Source organism: Muntiacus reevesi, chromosome 18 (assembly GCF_963930625.1).
Source record: "Muntiacus reevesi chromosome 18, mMunRee1.1, whole genome shotgun sequence".
Taxonomy (NCBI): domain Eukaryota; kingdom Metazoa; phylum Chordata; class Mammalia; order Artiodactyla; family Cervidae; genus Muntiacus; species Muntiacus reevesi.
Genome location: NC_089266.1, coordinates 9506311 through 9529149, shown reverse-complemented (window position 1 = coordinate 9529149; position 22839 = coordinate 9506311). Strand labels below are relative to the sequence as shown.

At 49.0% G+C, this 22839-nt stretch overlaps 2 protein-coding genes across 4 annotated transcripts in view; both read left to right on the top strand.

Annotated features, from left to right (window-relative positions):
* Nucleotides 1-9673, top strand: part of TIMP2 (TIMP metallopeptidase inhibitor 2) — a 53484-nt gene extending 43811 nt beyond the window's left edge. Inside the window, exons 4-5 of the mRNA XM_065908531.1 lie at nucleotides 4659-4783; nucleotides 6724-9673. Coding sequence (XP_065764603.1) covers nucleotides 4659-4783; nucleotides 6724-6921 — 323 coding nt within the window. The 3' untranslated portion in view covers nucleotides 6922-9673. The remainder of the gene's footprint in view (nucleotides 1-4658; nucleotides 4784-6723) is intronic.
* A 7499-nt stretch (nucleotides 9674-17172) lies between these two features.
* USP36 (ubiquitin specific peptidase 36) overlaps nucleotides 17173-22839 on the top strand; it is a 31721-nt gene continuing 26054 nt past the window's right edge. For all 3 annotated transcript variants that reach the window (XM_065909024.1, XM_065909025.1, XM_065909026.1), the window contains exons 1-2: nucleotides 17173-17305; nucleotides 19595-19757. The gene's annotated coding sequence lies outside the window, so the exon portion shown is untranslated. The remainder of the gene's footprint in view (nucleotides 17306-19594; nucleotides 19758-22839) is intronic.

Below are 22839 nucleotides of genomic sequence, written 5' to 3'. Positions count from 1 at the left end.
AGAGTCGGACACGACTGAACAACCAAACAACAACAGCCTGACTCCTGGGTCTGTTACACTCCGCTTCTCCCATCACTGGTCCAGGTTTAGCAGCCTCACTGCCCTGATGCCTAGCCCAGCGGTCCTCCACCTCCCCTGCTCTTTGGAATTCCACAGTGAGTTTGCAAAACTCCTGATGCCCAGGCAGCTCCCCAGACCAATTCAAGCACCATCTCTGGGGGTGCCTCCCACCCCCAGAGCATTGGTAAAGCTCCCCAGGAGGGTCCAGTGCACAGCCAGGGCTGATTACCTGCCCTGCTCTGGGTCAGAGGCAGACCTTTTGTTCTAGAGGTGCCAAAGAGCCAGTCTGCACAGGCTCCGGAGGCCTGAGCCCTAGCAGCCAGGGTCACTCACCCCCTTGCACAGTGGCCTCTGGGCATGATTTTCATCTGCTGGGGCCCTTCCCGGGCAGTCTGACCTGCCTTTTGCCCAGAGGTCCTGAGGAGTGTGGCACTGCTCTTTTATTCCACGAGATGGGTGGCCCAGACCGCAGGGCCCTCTGGCTGGATCCCAGGGCAGGACGGGGAGAGGGCTTATGTCCAGCAGTCAGGAGCCCTGGCAAGGCCTCTCTGGAGCATGGGGCTTGGGTCCTGTCCTTCCCTGCTTGTCCCAGGAGTGCAAGGAAATCACAGGGCTGCTACGAAGGTGGATCCAGGACAGGCGTGGAGGGTGGTGCGATGATTGTTTTGCTGGTAGTTGCTTTTCTTCCTTTTGGGAGATGTGATAGGAACATCCATTGTTGTCAGACCCTTTTCTGAAAGGGAAAGGCTTCATGTCCAAAGGGAGCATGGTGAGTCAAACACAGAATTTCAGTCACTCTCTGATAACATTTATTTTCACTCACGTGTCATCTCAGCTGTTCATATCTGCCATCAAAGACTATTTAACATGTAATATGTACATGACCTGTGAAACTGCTCCCACACCCAAGCCCTTTCGGTTGTCCCCAGGCTGAATGAGAAAACAGTTTTACAAGTAACTGCCACACACATTTCAGAAACTTACTACCCGTGAAAGCATCCAAATTGTAGCTCCACTTATAAGAAAAACTACAAATGTTTGAAGATGCACTCAGTTGATAAGTGTGTGCCTGTCACCTTAGTGCGAGCACGCTCAGTCGTGTCCTACTGTTTGCGACCCCGTGGACTGCAGTCTGCCAGGCTTCTCTGTCCATGGAATTTTCCAGGCAAGAATACTGGAGCGGGTTGTCATTCCTTTCTCCAAGGGATCTTCTGACCCAGGGATTGAATCTGTGTCTCCTGCATCAGCAAGCAGATTCTTTACCCCTATGTCACCCGAGAAGCTATCGTCTTAAGCTACCATACATTTCACATTGGAAGCAAGCAACATGGGGCACATTTTAGTTTCCTGACTGGCCACAGAGCATAAGATTAATAAAAGGCCCTTCCATTGGCTACTGACTCACCCCATTACAGAGGAACCTCTCTAAGCCAGCTTCGTTCCCTGGCTCAGTGAGACGGCTCCGGGTTCAATCTGGTGTTTACTTTCTGAAGCACAGAATCTAGATCTTGTTTTCCTGGAGTCACAACGGGCTAACCAAGAATCACGGGGCACAGAAAACCACTCAGCTAGTGCTGGCTGTGGCCCCACGAGTGACCACACAGCCTGGGGCAGCCCACCTCCTCCTGGGCTGATGACTCAGCTTCACATGTCGAGTTGGCACCGTGAGACGCTTGTGTTCAGGAACTGTTACAGAATCGGCCCTGTCATTTTCTTCTCCAGTCCTCATCTCCGGAAAGAAAAGTAAACATACAACCCTCAGTTACAAATTTTAATTAATTCCTGCTTTTCTGTGTCCAAGAAAGGCTTTGCTTTTTTCCAAGGCAGACAGATGCTCACGTACCAAATCAAGTCTTAATTATCTCTACTGAAAGGCATCTCTTCTTAACATTCTGAGATGCTACACCATTTACACATGACATTTAAAGCTAATGGGAACTGGGAACTGGGGCCATTGAAGATACACAGTTTTAGACTTCCCTGGTGGTTCAGTGGTCAAGAATCTCAGCTGTGCAGTGGACATGGGTTCTATCCCTGGTCTGGGAAGATCCCATATGCTGCAGAGCAACTAAGCCTGTGTGCCGCAACTACTAAGCCTTCGTGCTACAACTTTTGAAGCCCGTGCTCTGCAGAAAAGAAACCACTGCAGTGAGAAGCCCATGTGCTCTCTACAACTAGAGTAGTTCCTGTTCGCTGCAACTAGAGAAAACCCTCACGCAGCAACAAAGATCCAGCACAGCCCAAAATAAGTAAACAAAATTTTTTTAAAAAGAAAAAAATTGCATTTCATCTCCATGCTGTGCCTTTGCCCACTCTCTGTGGAAGCTTGAACTGGTGGTGAAAAGGCTTAAAAAGGAAAACAGCAAAAGAAGATATTGAAGCACATTGTTAGAACAAATAACCATGTCATCATCAGTAAACTTTTACCGAGCCATTATTATGTTCAAGGAACTATGGATAAAAAAGGATTAAGACACAACCATTACCCTTTGTGCTTATGACCTGATTAAAGAACATGATATGCAAGAAAGGCAAAGAACAATGTGACGTGGGAGACTAATGCCAGTCACATGATGCAGTGGAAGCTGCTACGTAAGTTTGGAGGGAGGGACTGGAATGAGTACTCAGCCTGCCTCTAATGAATGACCAGGCCGGGCAAGATCAATGCCAGAAGAAACCAAGATATAGGAAAGAGTCACTTGCCATTGTCCATTTAGCTCCCTGTCTATTCTGTACACTTTAGAAAATGGCTGTGTGTGTGTGTTCAGTTGTCAAGTTGCGTTCAACTCTTTGCAACCCCATGGACGCCAGGCCTCCCTGTCCCTCACCATCTCCTGGAGTGTGCCCAAGTTCGTGTCCATTGAATCGGTGATGCCACGCAACCATCTCATCCTCTGTCGCCTTCCTCTCCTTCTGCCTTCAATTTTTCCCAACATCAGGGTCTTTTCCAGTGAGTCAGCTGTTCGCATCAGGTGGCCAAAGTATTGGAGCATCAGCTTCAGCATCAGGTCTAGAAAAAAATTACAGCTGTTTTTGAAGCTTAAGGTCACTCAGACACATCTTTTTTTTAGTTATTAGGATCAGAATGAATGCAGTCAAGGAGTCCTCCTGCTTCTTGATCCTTTTCTTTACCTGGAATGTCAGACAAGTCCAAGAAAAAAATAGGAGGCTTGAAGGTTAGAGGCGTGGTTAAGACAGAAAGAAGAGCAGGAAAATTCACACCTGGGGAGTGCTGCCTGCCACCTGCCCAGCACAAAGGATGTCATTGGTGCCACGTGCAGCCTCAGGCAAGCTGATGTCTTTCCCCTGATGACAGGTTTCTGTTTCACTTCCTCCTGACGGGATGCAGTGGATAAGCTCTCTGCATCAGCACTCGCTGAGTTGTGTTTCTATTAGCGATTGTTGGTGGCCAGGGCTGTGCCTGAGATCATTAAGTTGGAAGCGCTGCAGCTTTGTCAAGCCAAGATGCCCAGGGTGCAGCCCGGGGCTCCTGTCTGCCTCTCAGGGAGTCGCGTGTCACTCTCTGCCAGGCTCTGGTGTCATCACTGGGCATCTGTGTCTCTTGACAAGGTGCCATTGTAACAGGAAGGACAAGATTTTAGACAACCTCCCCGGCCCTCATTAGGTCCTGTCATTCACCAGAATACACTGGTCTGTCTTTTTCTTCTGCTCTGCTAATGCCTGGGCTGTCACCAGTGAGAACTCTTCACAAAAAGAGGAAGGGGGCTGAGTTAGGAGTCTAAGGTGCGAACAGTGTCTTATCAAGCATCTCATCATGCCCAATACAGGGAATTTAGGGCAGATTGCTGATTTTATAAAATTCTGCTCTTATTGTTCATAATGGAACAACCCAGAATTACAGGTTCAATGTCAAATGGAGGAAATGCTTGTGAATAAATATTTGGTGGAAAAAAACACAAGAAGCAATATAATCTACATACAACAGTGACATTTTTCACTTGAATACATGTGCATAAAAGAATATTGAAAGGAAATGCATCAGAATGTTAGCTCTAGGTAATGAAAAGAGAGATGTTTTTAAAAGTTACTTTCTTAAGTTTTCTACAGTGAGCTTGCATTCTTATACTCAGAATAAATATTCCATGGTGTATGAGTCTACTCAGGCTGCTATAACAAAAACCACAGACTGGAGGCCTTAAGCAGTAGAAATGTGTTTTCTCACAATTTTGGAGGCTGGAAATTCAAGATTAAGATGTTGACGGAGTTGGTTTCTTCTGAGGCCACTCTCCATGGATTGTAGATGGCCAGTTTCTCCCTGTGTCCCCATGTGGTCATCCCTCTGTGTCTGTCTGTGTCCTCATCTCTTCCTCTTACAAGGGCACCTACTGGATTCGGACACACCCTAATGACCTCATTTTAATCAATTCTTTAAAGACCTTCTCTCTCAATGGAGTCACACATCCTGAGGTGCTAGGGGTCAGGGCTTCAATCTCGGAGTTTTGGAGGGGACACACAATAGCCTACGGCCCAGGGTACTGTCAGAACTCACCCTCCCTATGCCTGAGCCTCATCCAGATGCAGGAGAGAGAAGAGAACCCGTAATTTCCTTCTGAGCTTGGCGACCCCTGTCTCCTCAGGGAAGGCCGAGGGAAATGGCAATATGCACGTCACCCTCTGTGACTTCATTGTGCCCTGGGACACCCTGAGCACCACTCAGAAGAAGAGCCTGAACCACAGGTACCAGATGGGCTGCGAGTGCAAGGTAAGCTGCCCCCACCTCCCCCGGGAGGACTGCCGGCGGTGATCCCTGACTTTCCTAGGGCCTCTCAATCCCCCACCTCCTCCGGGAGGACTGCCGGGGGTGATCCCTGACTTTCCTAGGGCCTCTCAATCCCCCACCTCCTCCGGGAGGACTGCCGGGGGTGATCCCTGACTTTCCTAGGGCCTCTCAATCCCCCACCTCCCCCGGGAGGACTGCCGGCGGTGATCCCTGACTTTCCTAGGGCCTCTCAATCCCCCACCTCCCCCGGGAGGACTGCCGGCGGTGATCCCTGACTTTCCTAGGGCCTCTCAATCCCCCACCTCCCCCGGGAGGACTGCCGGCGGTGATCCCTGACTTTCCTAGGGCCTCTCAATCCCCCACCTCCCCCGGGAGGACTGCCGGCGGTGATCCCTGACTTTCCTAGGGCCTCTCAATCCCCCACCTCCCCCGGGAGGACTGCCGGCGGTGATCCCTGACTTTCCTAGGGCCTCTCAATCCTCCACCTCCTCCGGGAGGACTGCCGGGGGTGACCCCTGAGTTTACTAGGGCCTCTCAATCCACAGGGTCCTGACTTAGGACAGGGCTCTGCAGAGGTGTGGTCTGCCCACAGGTGAGGGCATCCAGCCAGGAACTTTGGGGAGGTAAGGGGAATCTGACCACGTGGGCTGCAGCTTCTAGGAAGGGAAGCTTCTAGCAGGAGGAGCTTTGTGGGCAGAACACGGGCCTTAGGAATGTCTTTCTACAAATGTACAAGTGCCTTGTGAAAGAACATCCCAGGTGTTACGGTTTTGCCAGGGTACCAGCCATTTCCACACATGGGTCCATGTAAATATGGGGTCTGTGTGTTGAGAACCCCTGAAGCCCCTGCCTTTCTTCTTGAAAGCACCCCAGAGGTGGTGCCAAACACAGTTACAGCAGCGCAAACGCTTAGATGCAGCCATAGGCGGTGAGATCTGCGTGGCCCCCAGGGTCCCATTCTGTTGTCTCCTAATATCCCTCGGTCCCTGCCGCCCCTCCCCCAGCCCCAGCACAGGACGTGAGTCTGGGCCCGGTGTAGCCCAGAGATTGGCCTGCGCCGGTTCACACTGCTTCTGTGTCCCTCCTGCCCATCCCGGTAGATGCTCGCTAGCCCAGCCCTTAGCTCGTTCACAGTGTGAATTCTGACCCACAACTACTTGTAAGTCTAGCAAACTCCTCTGGCCCAAGGTGACGTTAAAAAAAAAAAAAACAGGTTCCTCCTTTTTCTTTGCACGGCCTGAAGGTTTGCACCCTCCGGTGGACTCAGGTTCTTTTGCCAAGACGCTATTCATCCTTGCTGATCTCCTCGAAGCATCCGTGTGCTTGGGAGCAAGACGCTGTTCTTTTTACTTGAGTTGAACCTGTCTGATAGTCAAAACTCTATTGTTTTTGTTTTATTTGTATATTATGAGACGTCCCCTTCCTTATTTTGAGCCGTGCCATGAGGCATGTGAGATCTTAGCTCCCTGACCAGGGATTGAACCCATGCCCTCTGCGGTGGAAGTGCAGAGTCTTAACCACTGGCCCATGAGGGAGGTCTCTCAAGGCCCTTTATTGTTGTTGTTGTTAAACTCTCTGGAAGGTGGGGCTAAGCTGAAGCCGGTTTGTTGTGCTCAGAGAAGGTAGACCAGCTGGCACGAAGTAGAAGGCGTCCTTACAGTAGCTAGGGGGTATAGAAAGGTTTCTGTCCTATCTTGGACAGGCTGCCTGCTGCCATTTGGAGAGCCTGGGGCTCAGGAAAGCCTACTGATGGAGTAGGTTCGACTGCAATCCCAGCTCCCTCCTTCCTTCCCTGCTGCACTTACCTGGTCATTCATTCTGCACACTGCCCTTGAACACCTTCAGGTGAAGGCCAGGTTCTGGAGATGCCCCATGAGTGTCCTCGGTCCCCAGCTGAATCCACCTCATGTCCCCCTTCCTAGATCACGCGATGCCCCATGATCCCATGCTACATCTCCTCTCCGGATGAGTGCCTCTGGATGGACTGGGTCACGGAGAAGAATATCAACGGACACCAGGCCAAATTCTTCGCCTGCATCAAGAGAAGCGACGGCTCCTGCGCCTGGTACCGCGGAGCAGCACCCCCCAAGCAGGAGTTTCTGGACATCGAGGACCCGTAAGCAGGCCACCAGCACCCCTGGGGCCAATCGACAGCGTCCAAGAGTTCAGACTGGTCCAGCTCCGACATCCCTTCCTGGAAACAGCATGAATAAAAACAGTCATCCAAGTGGCTTTAAGTTAGTGTGATTCTCCTCTCCGCCCCATCTTCATTTTAAACACACAGGTGTGGGTCTGGAGGCAGAGATGGGCCCCACACCCATCCGCCAACCTGGGACTGTGCATCTCGGCCTCCCGTCCCTGGGTGCGGGCCAGGGCCGGACGCACAGGTGTCCCTCCCGGGCCCAGCTCTGGCACTGTCACAAACGCTGAGCAGACAGCACTTGGGGTCCCCAAGCCGGGTCAGGGCAGAGCCTGGAAATGTACATTTTGCAGGAACTTTCAAGGGTCATTGCCGGACTGTGTAGCAGGCCTACCAGGTCCCTTTCATCCTGAGAGGGGCATGTCCCTTGGTTCCTGCAGTTTCCACACCTCTGGCCCTAGGGGGGTGGTCCCTCTGCACCCCCTGTCTCCCCCCACGCCCACCATGAACTCCCAGCATCTGTGACTTCCGGGAGCAGCCCTGGACCAGTGGCTTGCTCTGGAAGGATCTCCAGTTAATCATATTAATCTGCAGGATTCCAGCAGGAGCTTCCCTCCCTGGCCTCGTAGAGATGTGAGGGTGGCAGCCTTCAGCTCCAGCCAAGTCTTTTTGGTCCCATCCCCAGCCCACAGGACCCGCCGCAGCCCTTGAGGGAGTCTGTGACGTCCTGCCCTGGCGTAGATGTTTGGCAGGGAGGCCTGGCTGCCCCTAGAGTTCGTTCCTGGGCTGCTAAGGCCCCTCTCACACACTCCTCTGTCTGGCCTCGGGCACCCAGGTGGAGGGGCATGAATTGGCTTTGCGAGGGGCTCTGTGTGGCCAGTGGCATGAACCCCCCTGCTGTCTCGCACATCTTGAAGACATCAAAAGCTGGGTCCTGCCCTGTCCCCCAACACACCTCAGAGCCCCCCAAGCAGGTGCCAGAGTTTTAACAGTGTGAGCTCCCTGGAAGACTGACCGTCAATGTGCCCCGGGGGTGCAGGGGTTCCCCAGAGTGAAGTCAGCAAAGCACAGAATGAAGACCTCCCTTGGGAAGGATGAATTTTGGCGGGGAGGTGGTGTTAGTAAAGTGCTCATGGCTTTTCTGGGCCTCCAGAATAGTGTGGCCGGCTTTAAGAGACATCTCGTTCTACTAAAGATGAATTCTTAGGGAATATGTGAACCCAAATTTACCGGTGTACCCGCCCTCCTCTGCTTATATTTCTTTTATTACAAAGATCTCCAAGTTAAGAAACTTCCAAGGGAGCTAAGGAGCCTAGCTGTTCCCTAAAGATAGTTTCCTGATGCCAGTAAATCGGGGGTTAACGGAGGCAGAAATTTCTCAGTAACAGTAAAGATAATCTCCTTTTTCTCCCCACCTGTGCTATAAAGGTCAACTGTCCTAAGTTTATCATGCACGCTGTGCAAACACACAATGAAACTGGAGTCTGTTGGCCTGGGAGTAGTCGTTCTGCAGAGTTTTCCCAAAGTCATCTTCTAAGCCTGCTCTATTCTGTGGTGACCCCAAAGCACCTCTGAGACTCCTGACCCTCCCCCGCCGTGACATGCAGCCCCCATGCTCACCCGGGGGCCTGGTCAGCACAGATTTTGATGACCCCCTTTCTAGGGCAGATTAGGGGACTCTCCAGGAATTCAGCCCGCTCCAAGGGCATCTTCATGTTGTGCAGTGATAGAAAGTTTGTAAGATGTCATAATGGACCAGTCCGTGTGATTTCAGTATATATAAGAACACCAGACCCTCCAGTCAATATAACACCCCACCCCCGTCTGCTTCCTGTACGGTGTTATCATATGTAACATTTACTCCTGTTTCTGCTGATTTTTTTTTTAAATGTTTTGGTTTGTTTCTGACATCAGTTGTAATCATTCCTGTGCTGTGTTTTCTATTACCCTCGATAGGGGTTAGACTCGCACCTTTTTTTCCCCAAAGGTTTCTGCATCGTGGGAGCTTTGGATCCAGAGTGGAAATGGCATGGTAGCTAGCCTATGATGGTGATTCCTTCAGACCTTTTCTTCCGTTCTTTGAGTATCATTGCTTTTCTGTCTCCTATTTTTTGTTCTCTGGTTCCAATTATTACAAAGCAAAGAATCTTTGTGTAGGTTGGTTCTTAAAAATGGCCTTTATATTCAATCCACGCACATTGGTCTTGTAGCCATGCTGAGCAGGAAAAAAAAAAGTCAAGATGAAGACCACAATGGTGGCCAAGAATCCACTCAAATACTCTCACCTTCAATAATTGCCATATATATATATAGTTTAAGAAGGCTCTCCATTTGGCATTAATTTATATGTTATGTTCTAAGCACTGCTCTTTCCTCCCTCTATTCTTGTCTTCTGCAAGCGACTCAAAGTATTTAAAATAAAGTTTACATTGTAGTTATTTCCAAATCTTTGCTTGATAAGTATTAAGAAATATCGGACCTGCCGCCGTAATTTAAAGCTTTGTTGATCTTGTTTGTTTTTGTTTGGATTTTTTTTTTTTTTCGTTTGTTTGTTTTTTCAATTTTGGGGCAATGTGATTTTGCTGGAATATGAAGTCTTGAGACCTTCCTGTGCTGGGAACACGTGAGAGTTGTTGAAAGTCGACAAGCAGACAGCGCATGTCTCCGATGCTTTGTGTCTTTCTCAAGTGACCGCTCGGTCCGTGGACAATAAACAGTATTATCAGTGAGAACGCTGGCTGTCTTCGTGTGGTCATTTCCGACGTTCCGAGCTGCCCCTTTCTAACTCTGGAACAGGGGAGGGTGGGGGTTGGTCTGGTGTTGGTTGGTCACTAAGTCGTGTCCGAATCTTTTGGGACCCCACAGACTATAACCCACCAGGCTCCTCTGTCCATGGGATTCTCCAGGCAAGAATACAGGAGTGGGTAGCCCTTCCCTTCTCCAGGGGCATCCTCCCGACCCAGGGATGGAACCCATGTCTCCTGCATTGGCAGGCAGATTCTTTACCTCTGAGCCACCAGGGAAGCCTATAGATTGGTTTATCTCCTAAGAAACAGGCCTGGGGACTTGGAGCTTTCCATGGGATGTGGCAGAGAATTAGGGCAGACGACAATGAATGTGGTTTCTTAAATTGGCCAAGAGGCAGGACAGAGTCCCTTCATTTGGTACATACATCTCCCTTTCTGTTATGGAGCATATCTCACACTCACACTCACACACACACGAAAACAGACCTGCATCCATCTTGCATCTCCCACCATCAACCCACTGTTTTCTTTCTCTGCACCTACTTGCCCAACCACCCTGCCCAAGGTTATCAGGAAGTTTCTAGACGTCAGTTTTGTCTGTTTTCAGTACGTATCTCTCAAAAAAAAAAAAGAAAAGAAAAAAACTATTTTAAAAACCTTTCCAAAATACTTAAATCACACCTTGAGAACATAATTATAATTCATGAATGTCATGGACTAGTCGGTGTTCAGACACCGCTGATGGTCTCATAAATGCTTTTTTACAGTTTGTTGCTTTGAATCAGGATCCAAATAAGATCCACACGTTGCAGTTGCTCCCTCAAGTCCCATGTTTACAGGTCCCCTCCTTGCCCCCTCCCTCCTTGGCATCAGTGCCTGTTCTGACCTGCAGGCCACATTTGGGGTCTAGACAAAATCATTTGCTTTATTTTATGTATTTAGGTCAAACATGACTTTTTAAAAAGCACTTCTTATGGAAATTTTCAAATACATACAGAAATGCAGAGAATGACATCATAAACTCCATGTACCCATGATCCAGTTTCAACAATCTTCCCTTTTCTTGATCTTTGCAAACAGTTTTCAGTCTGTCTGAGGACCCACATATGGGGTGAGCAGATTGTTAGGGATCCTACCAGACACCACTGTTCCCTGACCTCAGCTTTGCTCATTCTGTGAAAGAAAAGAATTGGGTGCAACTGAGGACAGCCTGGCGCTCGGGTCGGAACCCACAACAGACCTGTGGGTTCAGAGTGGAAACAACAGAAGCCTCTGCAGGGCCCGGTTTAGGATGAGGGTTGGGGGTGGAGGATGGCAAGGGGGTGGGGGAGCCACCCGGGCTGGTGAAACCCTTCAGATATTTGAGGGGCACTCTCTTTTCCCCCCTAAATTATTCCTGGACATGTTTATCTGATCTAACTTAAAATCAAGCCCAGAGAGCAGATCTTGAATAATATTTTTTTAAATAATTTTATTTATTTATTCTTGGCTGTGACTCCCATTTCTAGGAAGGGCCTTATAGTGAGTGGTTTGCTTTTAACGTGTTTGTTTTCAGAACAAAGGCAAATTTCTCTCCTTTATTTACGAATTTTGCAGCAACGATGACAGCAAAATCCTAGTCTCAGTGAGGACACTTGATCACATCAAGATGCCTTGTTGCGAGTTGTAATTTCCAAATCTAAAGGATAAAGTTCAATGATGTGGGAAAGTCACCTCTATATTCTGTGTCTTCCAAACCAGGACACTTTTGACAGAGAAAAGGGGATGCCATGAATGATTAGTGGGGCCGGTCAGTGTCCAGCCATCTGTCCTGGGAAGCTGGGAAACTGTGATGCGGTGTCACCCTGCCATTATGGGACATCTCCCAACCACATGAGGAATATCACTGCCCCCCGCTCCATGCTGTATTCCCAGGTGCTAGGGCTCATCCTCAGACGTAGCACTCCACAACCCTGGGACTGAAGCCTTGCCCTGTGGTCTGGGAGCAAAGGTGTACCAGCTAAGGCAGCTCTGGATGCCAGATCAAGTGACCCTGGCAACCCAGGGACTAACACAAAGGAGTTGATTTCTTGTCAAGACCAATGGAGACATTTGGTGGACTTCCTCCATGGCTGATTTGGAACCTGGACTCCTCCCCTTGGTGTCCCCCACCACCTTCCAGAACCTTGGAGTCCTCTGTTTTCAGCCAGAAGGAGGGAAGGAGGCACCATAGACTGAGTCACCATTCAGCCATTCAACACTATTCAACACGCAGCTTCTGCCCATGGCCCCTCTGTCTCTACCCACCTGCTTCCCAAGTAAGCCCAGATGGCACAGAGAAGTCTAGGTGGGCCTACTATATGTTCCCTGGGCAGTGCTGGGGTAAGGGCCTGCCAGCAAGGTGGTGTCAGGACTGAAAAGGCAGGGTCTTCAGCACTCTTGAAAAGTTTATGCAATCTAGTCCTGAGGCCAAACAGATGCTCGCAATGCTTTGAGGAAAGGAACAGAGCCACGCAAAGGACCGCTGTGCTACAAAGCCGCCCAAGGGGAAAGGAGCGGACCAGACCAGACCCAGCAGCAGGAGCAACACTCAGGTGGATGAGGCCTTGTGGGAGAGTTTGGGAAAGGGAGGTGGGTCTGCGGAGAGGAGGGGGAGGCGTGATGAAAGCCGTGGGGACTGGGGATCACACAGCTTCCTTAAAGATTCAAGCAGGACTTCAGTATTGGCAGCTGAGGGAAGCTACTCCCAAACACAGGGAAAATACACACCTAGGTATTTTCTGTACTCTGGGTGAATTTTCCTTTTTATTTATTTATTTAATTGGCTGCATTGGGTCTTCGTTATGGCACACAGGATCTTTAGTTGTGGCATGTGGGATCAAATTCCTCAACCAGGGATTGAACCTGGGCTCCCCCTTCATTGAGAGCCTGGAGTCTTAGCCACGGGACCACTAGGGAAGTTCCAGGATGAGTTTTCTTAGAGAGGAACTTAGCCTGGGAAGAGAAGGAGGAGGCAAGCGTGGGGCCACGGCCAGCACAGGGATTTAAGGCCCATCGGCTACTTTTTGGCCAAACCACCAAACACCGGCCCAGTTCCATTGCAGGACATCTGCTTGCAGGGGAAAGAAGGCCTAAAGCAAAACTCTGGGAGCCCTGCCACATGGCTTTTCCTTGGTGAGTTCAACCAGACCGGGTTTAGATCTAATTTGGCAGTCTCTAGAAACTGGAAATTCTAAGGGTTGTGTAGGCCCAGTAGGAGCAGCTCATAGGAACCAAAACTTAACAATGACTGATGTAAAAGAAGAACAATGATTAATTTACAATTAGAAATGTGATGTAGATATTTCCAGAAATTAACATAAATCTTTGGTCATTACAGGTTGCGAAATGGGGGGTTGGAGGGGGTGGGGAGCATCTAGTCCCTTTTACCTCAACCTCCAAGGTAAGAAACCCCCAGGTGACTTCTGGGCAATGATACTGTTAATTTGTTAACCCACCTCTTTTTTAAAAGTGAAAGTGAATGTCAATCAGTTGTGTCCGACTCTTTGCAACCCCATGGACTATATACAATCCATGGAATTCTCCAGGCCAGAATACTGGAGTGGGTAGTCTTTCCCTTCTCCAGGGAATTGTCCCAACCCAGGGATCGAACCCAGGTCTCCTGTACTGCAGGCAGATTCTTTATCAGCTGAGCCACAGTTCAGTTCAGTTAGTTGCTCAGTCGTGTCTGACTCTTTGCGACCCCAACTAAGCCACAAAGAATGCCCTTTTTAAAAAAAAGGTAAGTTCTAATTAGATTCATTTCAGTTACAGCTTTATTTTTTTTTTAATTGAGAATACTTCATTCTTTCGTCTTCAGTGTTTCTCTGGTTTCCTCCTTCAGGATTTAGAGATTATCCAGTTATCTCATCTCTAGCATTTTATTTGCCATTTAGTTGGATTTTGCATTTATCCACTGCACCTTTGTTCACCAGGCCCAGGGACACACAGATGAAATAAGTCATGGTGGGGAAGGGAAGAGAAATCCAGAAAATTTCTAGCTGAATGTACAAGTGGAATGTTCTGCCAGCCAAACGCAGCAACAACAAAATGACAGGGATAGGGGGAATCCAGAAAGAATTCTCGGAGGTGGTGCCAAAGGAGGTGGTTGAAAGACAGGCAGGCAAGACAATTTTAGGCCAAAGACCAGCCTGAGCCTGGAGTAGAGATGGCCTGATTGGGGCCTGGTGTGGTGGGGGGCGGGTGGATCGGAAGGCAGGACTAGCTCTACTGAAGGAAATCAACCCTGAATATTCTTTGGAAGGACTGATGCTGTAGCTCTGATACTTTGGCCACCTGATGGCCACCTGATGTTACAAACTGACTCATTGGAAAGAACCCTGATGCTAAGAAAGAATGAGGGCAGGAGGAGAAGGGAGCGACAGAGGATGAGATGGTTGGATGGCATCACTGACTCAATGGACATGAGTTTGGGCAAACTCCAGGAGACAGTGAAGGACAGGGAAGCCTGGTGTGCTGCAGCCTGTGGGGTCACAGAGAGTCAGACATGACTTAGTGACTGAACAACACCTGCTGAAAGATCCAAGGCAAGGAGTGGCTGGGGAGGAGGGGGAAAGGCCCGCAGGAGCCAGCCTCCACCCCCATTCCCAAGCTATTAGAGACCATGTGGGAGCTTGGTTTTCCCATCAGCAAGGGTGGGGTGTGGCAGGGAGTGAAAAGGAAAGGATTTCAGACAGGAGTGAAATGGGTTGGGTAGGCCTTTTAAGTACATCATTCTGTTTGGCAGTTTGAGCAATGGACTCTGCTATAATCCAGTAAAGTAGGGAAAGGCAGAGAGCGGTTTTCCTTGGGCAATTGGATGGAGTGGAGGGAATGGCTTGAGGAAATCTTTGGAAAGTAAAATTAGCAAAATTCATTAAGAATTTACATGGGGGTGAGGGAGAGAGAGGAACCCAGGATGCTAGCCAGGCAGGTGGATGTTGGGGTTACAGTCTGCATCAGTCCAAGTCCAACCAGGAACCCCCAAGCCACTCTGCACAGCCTTTAAAACAGCAGGGATTAAGGCAGGGACTGGTTACATTCTGATGGAAGAAACTCTCTGAGAAGCCAAGGGGACAGCAGGAAGCTGTTAGCACCTCCAGGGTGGAGGGGAAGAGACAGGAGTCTGCCCTATCACAGCCCAGGGAGAGGACAGGTGGGAGGCTGCAACCGTAGTATGCTTCCCTGGATGGAGCCAAAGCCACTGCTAGAAAGTCACTGCCAGTCTCAGCAGTGCCCCCATGTGACCAGACTGGGAAACAGCTGAAAAGGGCGAGGATTTGGTCTGAACTCCAGCGCACCAGGCCAAGTGGGCAACAGGGCAAAAGGCGAGGAAGCTTAGCGGGGCGTGGGAAGCTTCGTTTCTGGGCATGATGAGTTTCAAGATGGTCATCGGCCCTCCAGCGGAGGTATCCAGACGGAAATGGATAAGGGCGAGAGTCTGCACGTCTGGAATTTACCAGCCTACAGGCAGTAGTTCAGTTGCCTGGTTACAGCAATGGATGTGCTCATAGGGTAAGTATGTTACATAAAAGAAACATTCAAATTATTTTCCCAAATGGTTGCATCATTTTCCAATCCCTGAAGTTTTACAATCTATCCACTCCACATTCCCTCCAGCATGTAGTCTTTTAGTTTCCAGCAGTTCCACAGAGTGTGGAATGAGGTCACTGTGGTTTTAATTTGCATTTCTCTGATGACCTTTGAGATTGAGCATTTTAGGAAAGACTTTCATATTGGCCATGTGAACACACCTGTAGATTTCACTCAGAAGGCTTCTAGGAGGGTATTTGAAAGGGGAGTAGGGTGGAAATGTGTGTGGCCAAAGGTTCCTCCCAACTTCCAGGTCTCACATCACATACTAAAGCAGCATGTAGGCTTTTCAGGCAACAGGTTTGTCATCTCAGAAAAATTTGGGGGTTACCTCTGAGGGCCCGAGCTAAAGGTGTGAACTTGGAGCCTGAGAAACCTGGGTTTAAACCACCACTTGCTTACTGGGATGCTGCAGGCTCAGTATTTTCATCTGTATAATGGGCATGGTTATCTTTTTTTGGGTTGCCATGATGATTAAATCAGATAGTGTGGGTAAGTGGCCAGTTCGGTATCTGGCACATAATATGAACTCAGTTAACAGGAGCAAATGTCATTGGTATTGTTATTAGAATCAAAGATCTGCTGGAGATTATCTTTATTTCATAGATGACCACATGGAGGCCTGGGTTAGTTGTCTCCAAAGCTGCTAATTAGCACAGAGCTGGGATAAAACGGAGGTCTCCTCATTCTCTGGCTAGTTACTAGCCCCTCTGACCACCTGCCTCCAGCTTTTCATCACTCATTATACACTGTATCAGGCTTGGATTAGTGAAAACAATCTTTGTCTGAATCATTGTTTTAGGGCACAGAATGAACTCAGTGACAAATTCCAATCTGAATCTCTGAAGTTGAGGATTCTCACAGATAGGGCAGAGCTCAACATCAGGCTCTCACCAGCGTATGCTTGTTTGCTTTTTCAAAATAGCATCACCCCTCAAGTGATAACTAAGGTGAATTCCAATTACACCCATTCTCTCTTTCCATCGCCAGCCCCCACCCACCTCTGCCTGAAGGACTGGGTGGGAAGGAGCATGACAGCTAGCTCAAGGCTTCTAGTTGCTTCACCCAGTATAGTCCATCCTGCCTTTCACATTTGTCACCCAAAGACACAGTAGATTGGGTTGCGTACTCCAGTGCTGCCTTTTGGAAAAAGTAGTTTACTGTGGAGTAACAATATTCCTTTGCTTCCGTTAAGTATTTGGAGGTCAGGCCTAGGATCACACTCTCTCTACCTGCCCTGGAGACCAGGATGGGTGGTAACCAAGAGAATTCACGTGAAAAGGATTTTTTAAAATATGAAAAAGAGAAACGTGTTTGCAAACATTCAGCCACAACCTTAACGCAGTTGTCACGGGATGACGGTTCTGAAAGGAAGCAAGGGAGTGGGGTGAGGAAATTGATCAGGGCCCGGGACACCGCGGAGGTCAAATGCCATCACTCCCGACCCCTTCATCCCAAGAGCTCTCGGTCCGCTCTCCAGGCTTTACTGGGGCTGCTACCCTCTTTTCGCCCGATCGGTGTATCGGTCACTAAATGCCCTGGAGGGTGCGACCAAGCGTCCGCCCAACGCCACCACCAGGACGGCAGGCGAAAATGACCGACCCCCAAAAGCAGCCCAAAGCACGCCCAGTGTGCCGGGCCCGGAAGCAGGCACTTCACGTGCTCTGCGGGAAGTCGCCAGGCGCCGGCCAAGAGGGCGGGGCGCCCCCGACTCTGCGTGCTTACGTCATCGCGTAGGCTGGCGGGGCCGCGAGCTGGGGGAGGTGACGTATCGGGAGCGTCCAGCGACTGTGGGCGGACCCGGGGACTAGGGCGGAAGAGAGCACCGCCTCTTAAAGCCACCGGGAGCCTCTCGGGTTTCAGCCGCGCGGGCCGCACGCCGCGTCTGCTTTAAGAGTCGCCGTGACACGTGTGTGAGGCGCCGGAGACCCGGATGGTGCGTGTGCGGGGCCCGTGCCGAGTAGACGCCAGTGACGCTGGCCTGTAGCCGGGCCAGCTGAGGGCCGGGTAAGTTGGGACCAGGCTGGGGCGGCGCGCAGCCTGGCTGTGGGACTTCCCCCGGGAGTTTGCCGCCCGACGCGGGGCGCACCCGTGGACACTCGAGGGGAGACATGGGTGTTTGTCTGCGCAGGGCTTGGAGGTTCACGAACGGTCCTCGGAGCTGCGCCGACCGCGAGGGTCTCCGGGGTCCACGGGGAGGCCCTGGGGCCGTGCGTTCGCCAGGGGCTCTGGGGCCCACGGAGAGACCCCTTAAATGCCCGTCCACGAGGGGTTCCGGGGAGGCCCCAGGGCTGCGCCGTCCCCGAAGGCTCGGGAGTCCATGGGGAGGCCCAGGAAATGTGCCCTCCGTCCGGGCTGCCCCAGGTCTGCTCTCTGCTCTTTCCTGCACTTCCAGAGCGACCCACGGTGCAAGGGAGAGCTGGCCCGGTCAGGAGCCCAGGCAGGCCAGGAGGCAGCAGCCTGTGACGGTGTTGGACACAGTCGTTACGCACAGAAGCATCATTTATGCAGAGTTCAGATTTTCTCTGGAGTGGCTTAAGTCAGAATCAGGAGGAGGGCATTCGGTTTGGCAGCAGGGCTGATGTCTTGTTTATCTTATTTGTAAGAGATGGGGGAAGGCTCACTCCTGGAGAGGATAACGTTCCTCATGGTTATAGTGAAGGGGTGGGTTCAAGATGTGAGTTTTTAAAATACCTATTTCTTTGGTTGGGTAGTATTGGGTCTCCCCTGGGGTTCCCGGAGTTAGAGCAGCCTCCTAAAATAAAGGTGGTAGAGAGAGGAAAAACATCCTGGTCCTGCCTCAGTCCACCGTCTGTAAGGGAGGTGGAGAATCAGGTCTCCAGGGAGACGGACACTCCGTTTGCTCTTTCCTGGCTGGGGCCCGGCGCTGACTTTGCTGCAAGTGCCTCAGGGAGGCCCCAGCCCCCGGGACGCCTCCCCGCCAGCACGTGGTTGACCCTGTGAGTTTTGAGCGCAGTTTATGCTGGAAAAATGCGTTTACAGGGAGGAGGGGGGAAAATGTGCTTGAATGGCAATCGAGAACGCTTTGTTTGGGTAGAAGTGTGCATGGATAAGTATGAGCTGTTCCTGGACAGTGGGAAACGTGGGCCGGAAAGAGCAACCTGCAGAATTTTGAAGAGTGTGTTACCAGGTGTGTACATCAGAGGGCTTTTGATGGTGTATTACAAGGGCATTTTTTCTCTAGGTGGCTGCACCTCAGAGAAATCATTTGTAGGTTGTTGCTTAACGTTTCGGGTGGGATTGGTGATGTAGAGTTTTCATCTTTCTGTCAAAACTGGAAAAATTCAATTTGTTCAAAATTTCTCGACTCCATATTGAGGAGTGGGCTATGTAGGGTAGGTGTTCTCTAAGTTATTTATCTCAAATGAAACTGCGTTAAATCTCCCAAGTTCTGCTTATCCTCTAGCTTCAAGAGTTTCCCAAACCCATGTCTCTGCCCATGACAGAGTCCTCAGCGATATGAGGTGTTGACAAGAAGAGGGACATTGTAGGGAGTTTTCATGAGAAAAATCTTTACACATTGTCTTCATTCTGAGATCACATGTTCATTGTTTCTTTTTTGGGGGGGGGGTTAATATGCTTTTATTTATGGACATCAGACTTGGTGTAGTATCTAAAACTTGCTATGAAGTAACATAGGGACAGGAGAGGAATTGCCTGATCCCACCCAGTAATTATTGAGGCTGAATAAAGGGAGCATGGCGGTTCCCTGTGCTGTTCTCTCTACATTGTATACGAATGTTTTCACAGTAAAAGTTTTTAAGTGCCTTAATTTTCTGTAATCATAGTGATTGTGGTTGGTAATTCAGGAAAAAAAAAACCCCGCAGACTTAGCTAGAGTGAAAATTTGGCAGCTCTCATTGCACGTTTGGTTTTCTTTTTTCTCTCTCTTTTTTTTTTGAAATCTTACTGGCTCATGAAAACTGAAAGTTGGAGATGATTATCTATTATCTCTTACTCTTTGCAAATGCAGTGGAGATTGGAGTTGACTAGCGAGTGTGGGGAAGATATTTGTTCATTGGGCTTGTTGCTGGCGCAAAGGTTAAGGTCTCAGCAGAGGGCAGGGTTTTCGTATTATATCCATCAAAATCGTTTGCAGCTAGTTAACTTAGCTGCCCTCCACTCTTCCTGTGTCTCGCACTATCCTTATTCCTTCTGTCTTAATGCTGACTGTTAGCAGAAGATGATTGGCCTTCCTACTCCACGTCCAGGGAGGAGGGCTGGTGAGACATCGGGAAGAGAGGTGGCTTTATGTGGTGTGCTTTCATCCCACAGATTCTGATGCCCCTTCCCGACAACATGCTTGTAGCTCTGGTGATTTAACGGCCCAAAGCTGGGAAGCACGTGATTTTGAGGGCCCAGCACCCTGCCTGCCCAGCTGGGCCAAGCACCTGACCCCACGCTGCAGAAACAGCACGCCCGAGTTCAGACACCCCAGGTAAGCCCGCTCTTGGTCCAGCAGCCATTGTTCAGTTTGGTGAGCTCTCTTAGATAATTCTCCTTAGGAAAGCTTCTTTTATTTTTTTTCATGTCAAAGAACTTGTGCTTGCTTTTTTTTTTTAAAATAATGTTTTTACATTTCTGTTCTTTTAGAAATTTTTATAGAAAAAGAAATTTGATCCATATACAGAATTAGGTGCCCCATAACTTAAATATGGGTGGTTTCATCAGAGGTGCTGGAGGGAGTCTTTTCACTGCAGCAGAGTTTTGGGTCCGCCTGATCAGTTGGGTCTCCTGAGTCCAACCGGAGATCACATACCCAAGGGAGTCATCTTTTTTTCTGATGAAAGTGAGTCGTGTAAGGAACCTCTTATCTAATTGTGAGTCAGATAGTCCTTGAGCTTTGGCCAGATGGTTGAGAGGTAGTGGATGAGAAGGAAAAGTAGTAGATCCACGTGTAGCAGTCAGGGGTGACAGGGGTTTCTGGTTTCTTACACTGTGGTTCCTCAGCTAGTACTCAGCTCATATTGAGTGTGTGTCTCCCCATTATCCCCACGGGCACCTTTAATGCTGTTCTTATTCCTATTTTATAAAGAATAGGCTCTGGCAGTCACAGTGATTTTTTTTCCCCTGGAGTTCAAAGCTAATCCAGGATGGAATAACGCAGGCACTCCAGAGTCCGAGCTGCCGCCACGCCCCTGCCTGCTACACCGCCTCAAGCTTCGGGGTCTTGTGTATACTTTTCTGGTCCTGTTAATATCATTTGTCTCCTCTCTCACTTTTTAAAAAGATAGTCTGCACAAGCACTATCCGATAACACAAGCCACAGGTATCATTGGGTTTTGCATTGGCCACATTAGAAAATAAAAAGCGGGTGAAATGAATTTTATTTAACCCAATATACATCAAATATGATCATTTCAGGGCTTCTCTGGTGGTCTGGTGGTTAAGAATCAGCCCACTAGTGCAGGGGACACGGGTTTGATCTCTGGTCTGGGAAGATCCCCAGTGCTGCAGAGCAACTAAGCCCATGTGCCACGAGTACTGAGCCGGTGCTCCTCTGCAATGTGAAGCCCGTGCACCACAACTGGAGAAAGTCCGTGGATGACAACGAAGACGCAGAGCAACCATAAATAAATGAATAAAATAAAAAGTACACTTTGGCATATAACCAGTCTTAAAATTACTGAGGCATTTTACATTTGCAAACTTCAGTCTTGGAAGTCCACGTGTTTTACACTCTAGCACATCCCGGTTTGGACCAGCCTCCTTTCTTGTGTCTGGTGACCCCTTAAGGCTCATGGCCTTCTTGGTTTTGAAGACTGTGGGTCTGAACACGGGGGTGTCCTTATCTCACTCACCTTGGGAATTCCTTTATTATGTGGATTTGTGTGTGTGACCAGAATGTCTTGCAAAAATTAGCATTTCCCTGGTTTTGAGCAGACGTTAGGCCCGTGTGGTCACCCTTTGAGGGAAATGACACCAGGCGTGATGTCCAAAGTCACTTGATGGTATTTCTTTCTTTTTATTTAAATTTTATGTATGTATTTTACTTTGCATGCTGTCTTTCTCTAATTGCAAAAGCGGGGGCTACTCTCTAGTTGCTGTCACAGGCTTCTAATTGCGGTGGCTTCTCTTGTTGCGGAGCACAGGCTCTAGGCTTACGGCCTTCAGTTGTTGCAGTGCGTGGGCTTGGTATTAGGTTGGTACAGAAGTAATTGCAGTTTCGGACCGTGAATTTTAAATCATTATAACTAGTCTTAACCACATCTATATTAATCAAAATAGGAACCCTTACAATCAACACATTTTTGCCGATGAGAAATAAGTTTGTTTATTCCCGTAGCATAAAAAATCCTTGCTTCAGGATTCAGTGAACTCTTGGAAAGCATTTTCTGCCTCCTGCTGGTTGTGAAAACGTCTTCCCTGCAAAAAGTTGTCTTGATGCTTGAAGAAGTGGTATTCAGTTGGCGAGAGGTCAGGTGAATGTGGTGGATGAGGTAAAACTTTGTAGCCCAATTCGTTCAACTTTTGAAGCATTGGTTGTGTGACATGTGGTTGGGCATTGTCATGGGGAAGAATTAGGCCCTTTCTGTTTTGACCAGTGACGGCTGTAGGCATTGCTGTTTTTGGTGGGTCTCATCGATTTTCTGAGCATACTTCTCAGATGTAATGGTTTCCCTGGGATTCAGAAAGCTGTAGTGGATCAGACCTGGCAGCAGACCACAGGTGACCATGACCTTTTTTTGGTGCAAGTTTTAATTTGGGAAGTGCTTTGGAGCTTTTTCTTGGTCCAACCACTGAGCTGATGGCTGCTGGCTGTCATAGAAAATCCACTTTCCATCACACTTCGCAATCCAATCAAGAAATGGTTCGTTGTTGTGTAAAATAAGAGAAGATGACACTTCAAAATGACAATTTTTTTGATTTCCAGTCAGCCCACGAGGCACCCACCTACTGAGCTTTTTCACCTTTCTAGTTTGCTCCAAATGCTGAAACATTGAACTTAGGCATCTTCTTCTGTAGTTGTGAGAGGATCAGCTTTGTTGATGGCTTTTAACTGGTCATTGTCACCTTCCGATGGTCAGCCACTGCGCTCCTTATCATCATGGCTCTGTCTTCTTTGCAAAACTTCTTTAACCACCACTGCACTGTACATTCATTAGCAAATGCATTGTTGATGTTGTGAATTGTCTCCACCGCTTTACAACCCATTTTGAATGTGAATAAAAAAACTGCTTGATTTTGCTTTTTGTCTAACATTTCCATAGTCTAAAATAAATATAAGATTGAGGGCAGGAGGAGAAGGGGACGACAGAGGATGAGATGGTTGGATGGCATCACCAACTCAACGGACATGAGTCTGGGTAAACTCCAGGAGTTGGTAATGGACAGGGAGGCCTGGCGTGCTGTGGTTCATGGGGTCGCAAAGAGTTGGACACGACTGAGCAACTGAACTAAAACAGCAAATAATTTAATTCATTAGCAAAAAACCCAGGAAGCAAGAAATGTGCATTAAAATGATGTATAGCATAATCACATTTATGTAAGACTGTATTTCCAGTATCAAACAGCAAAGT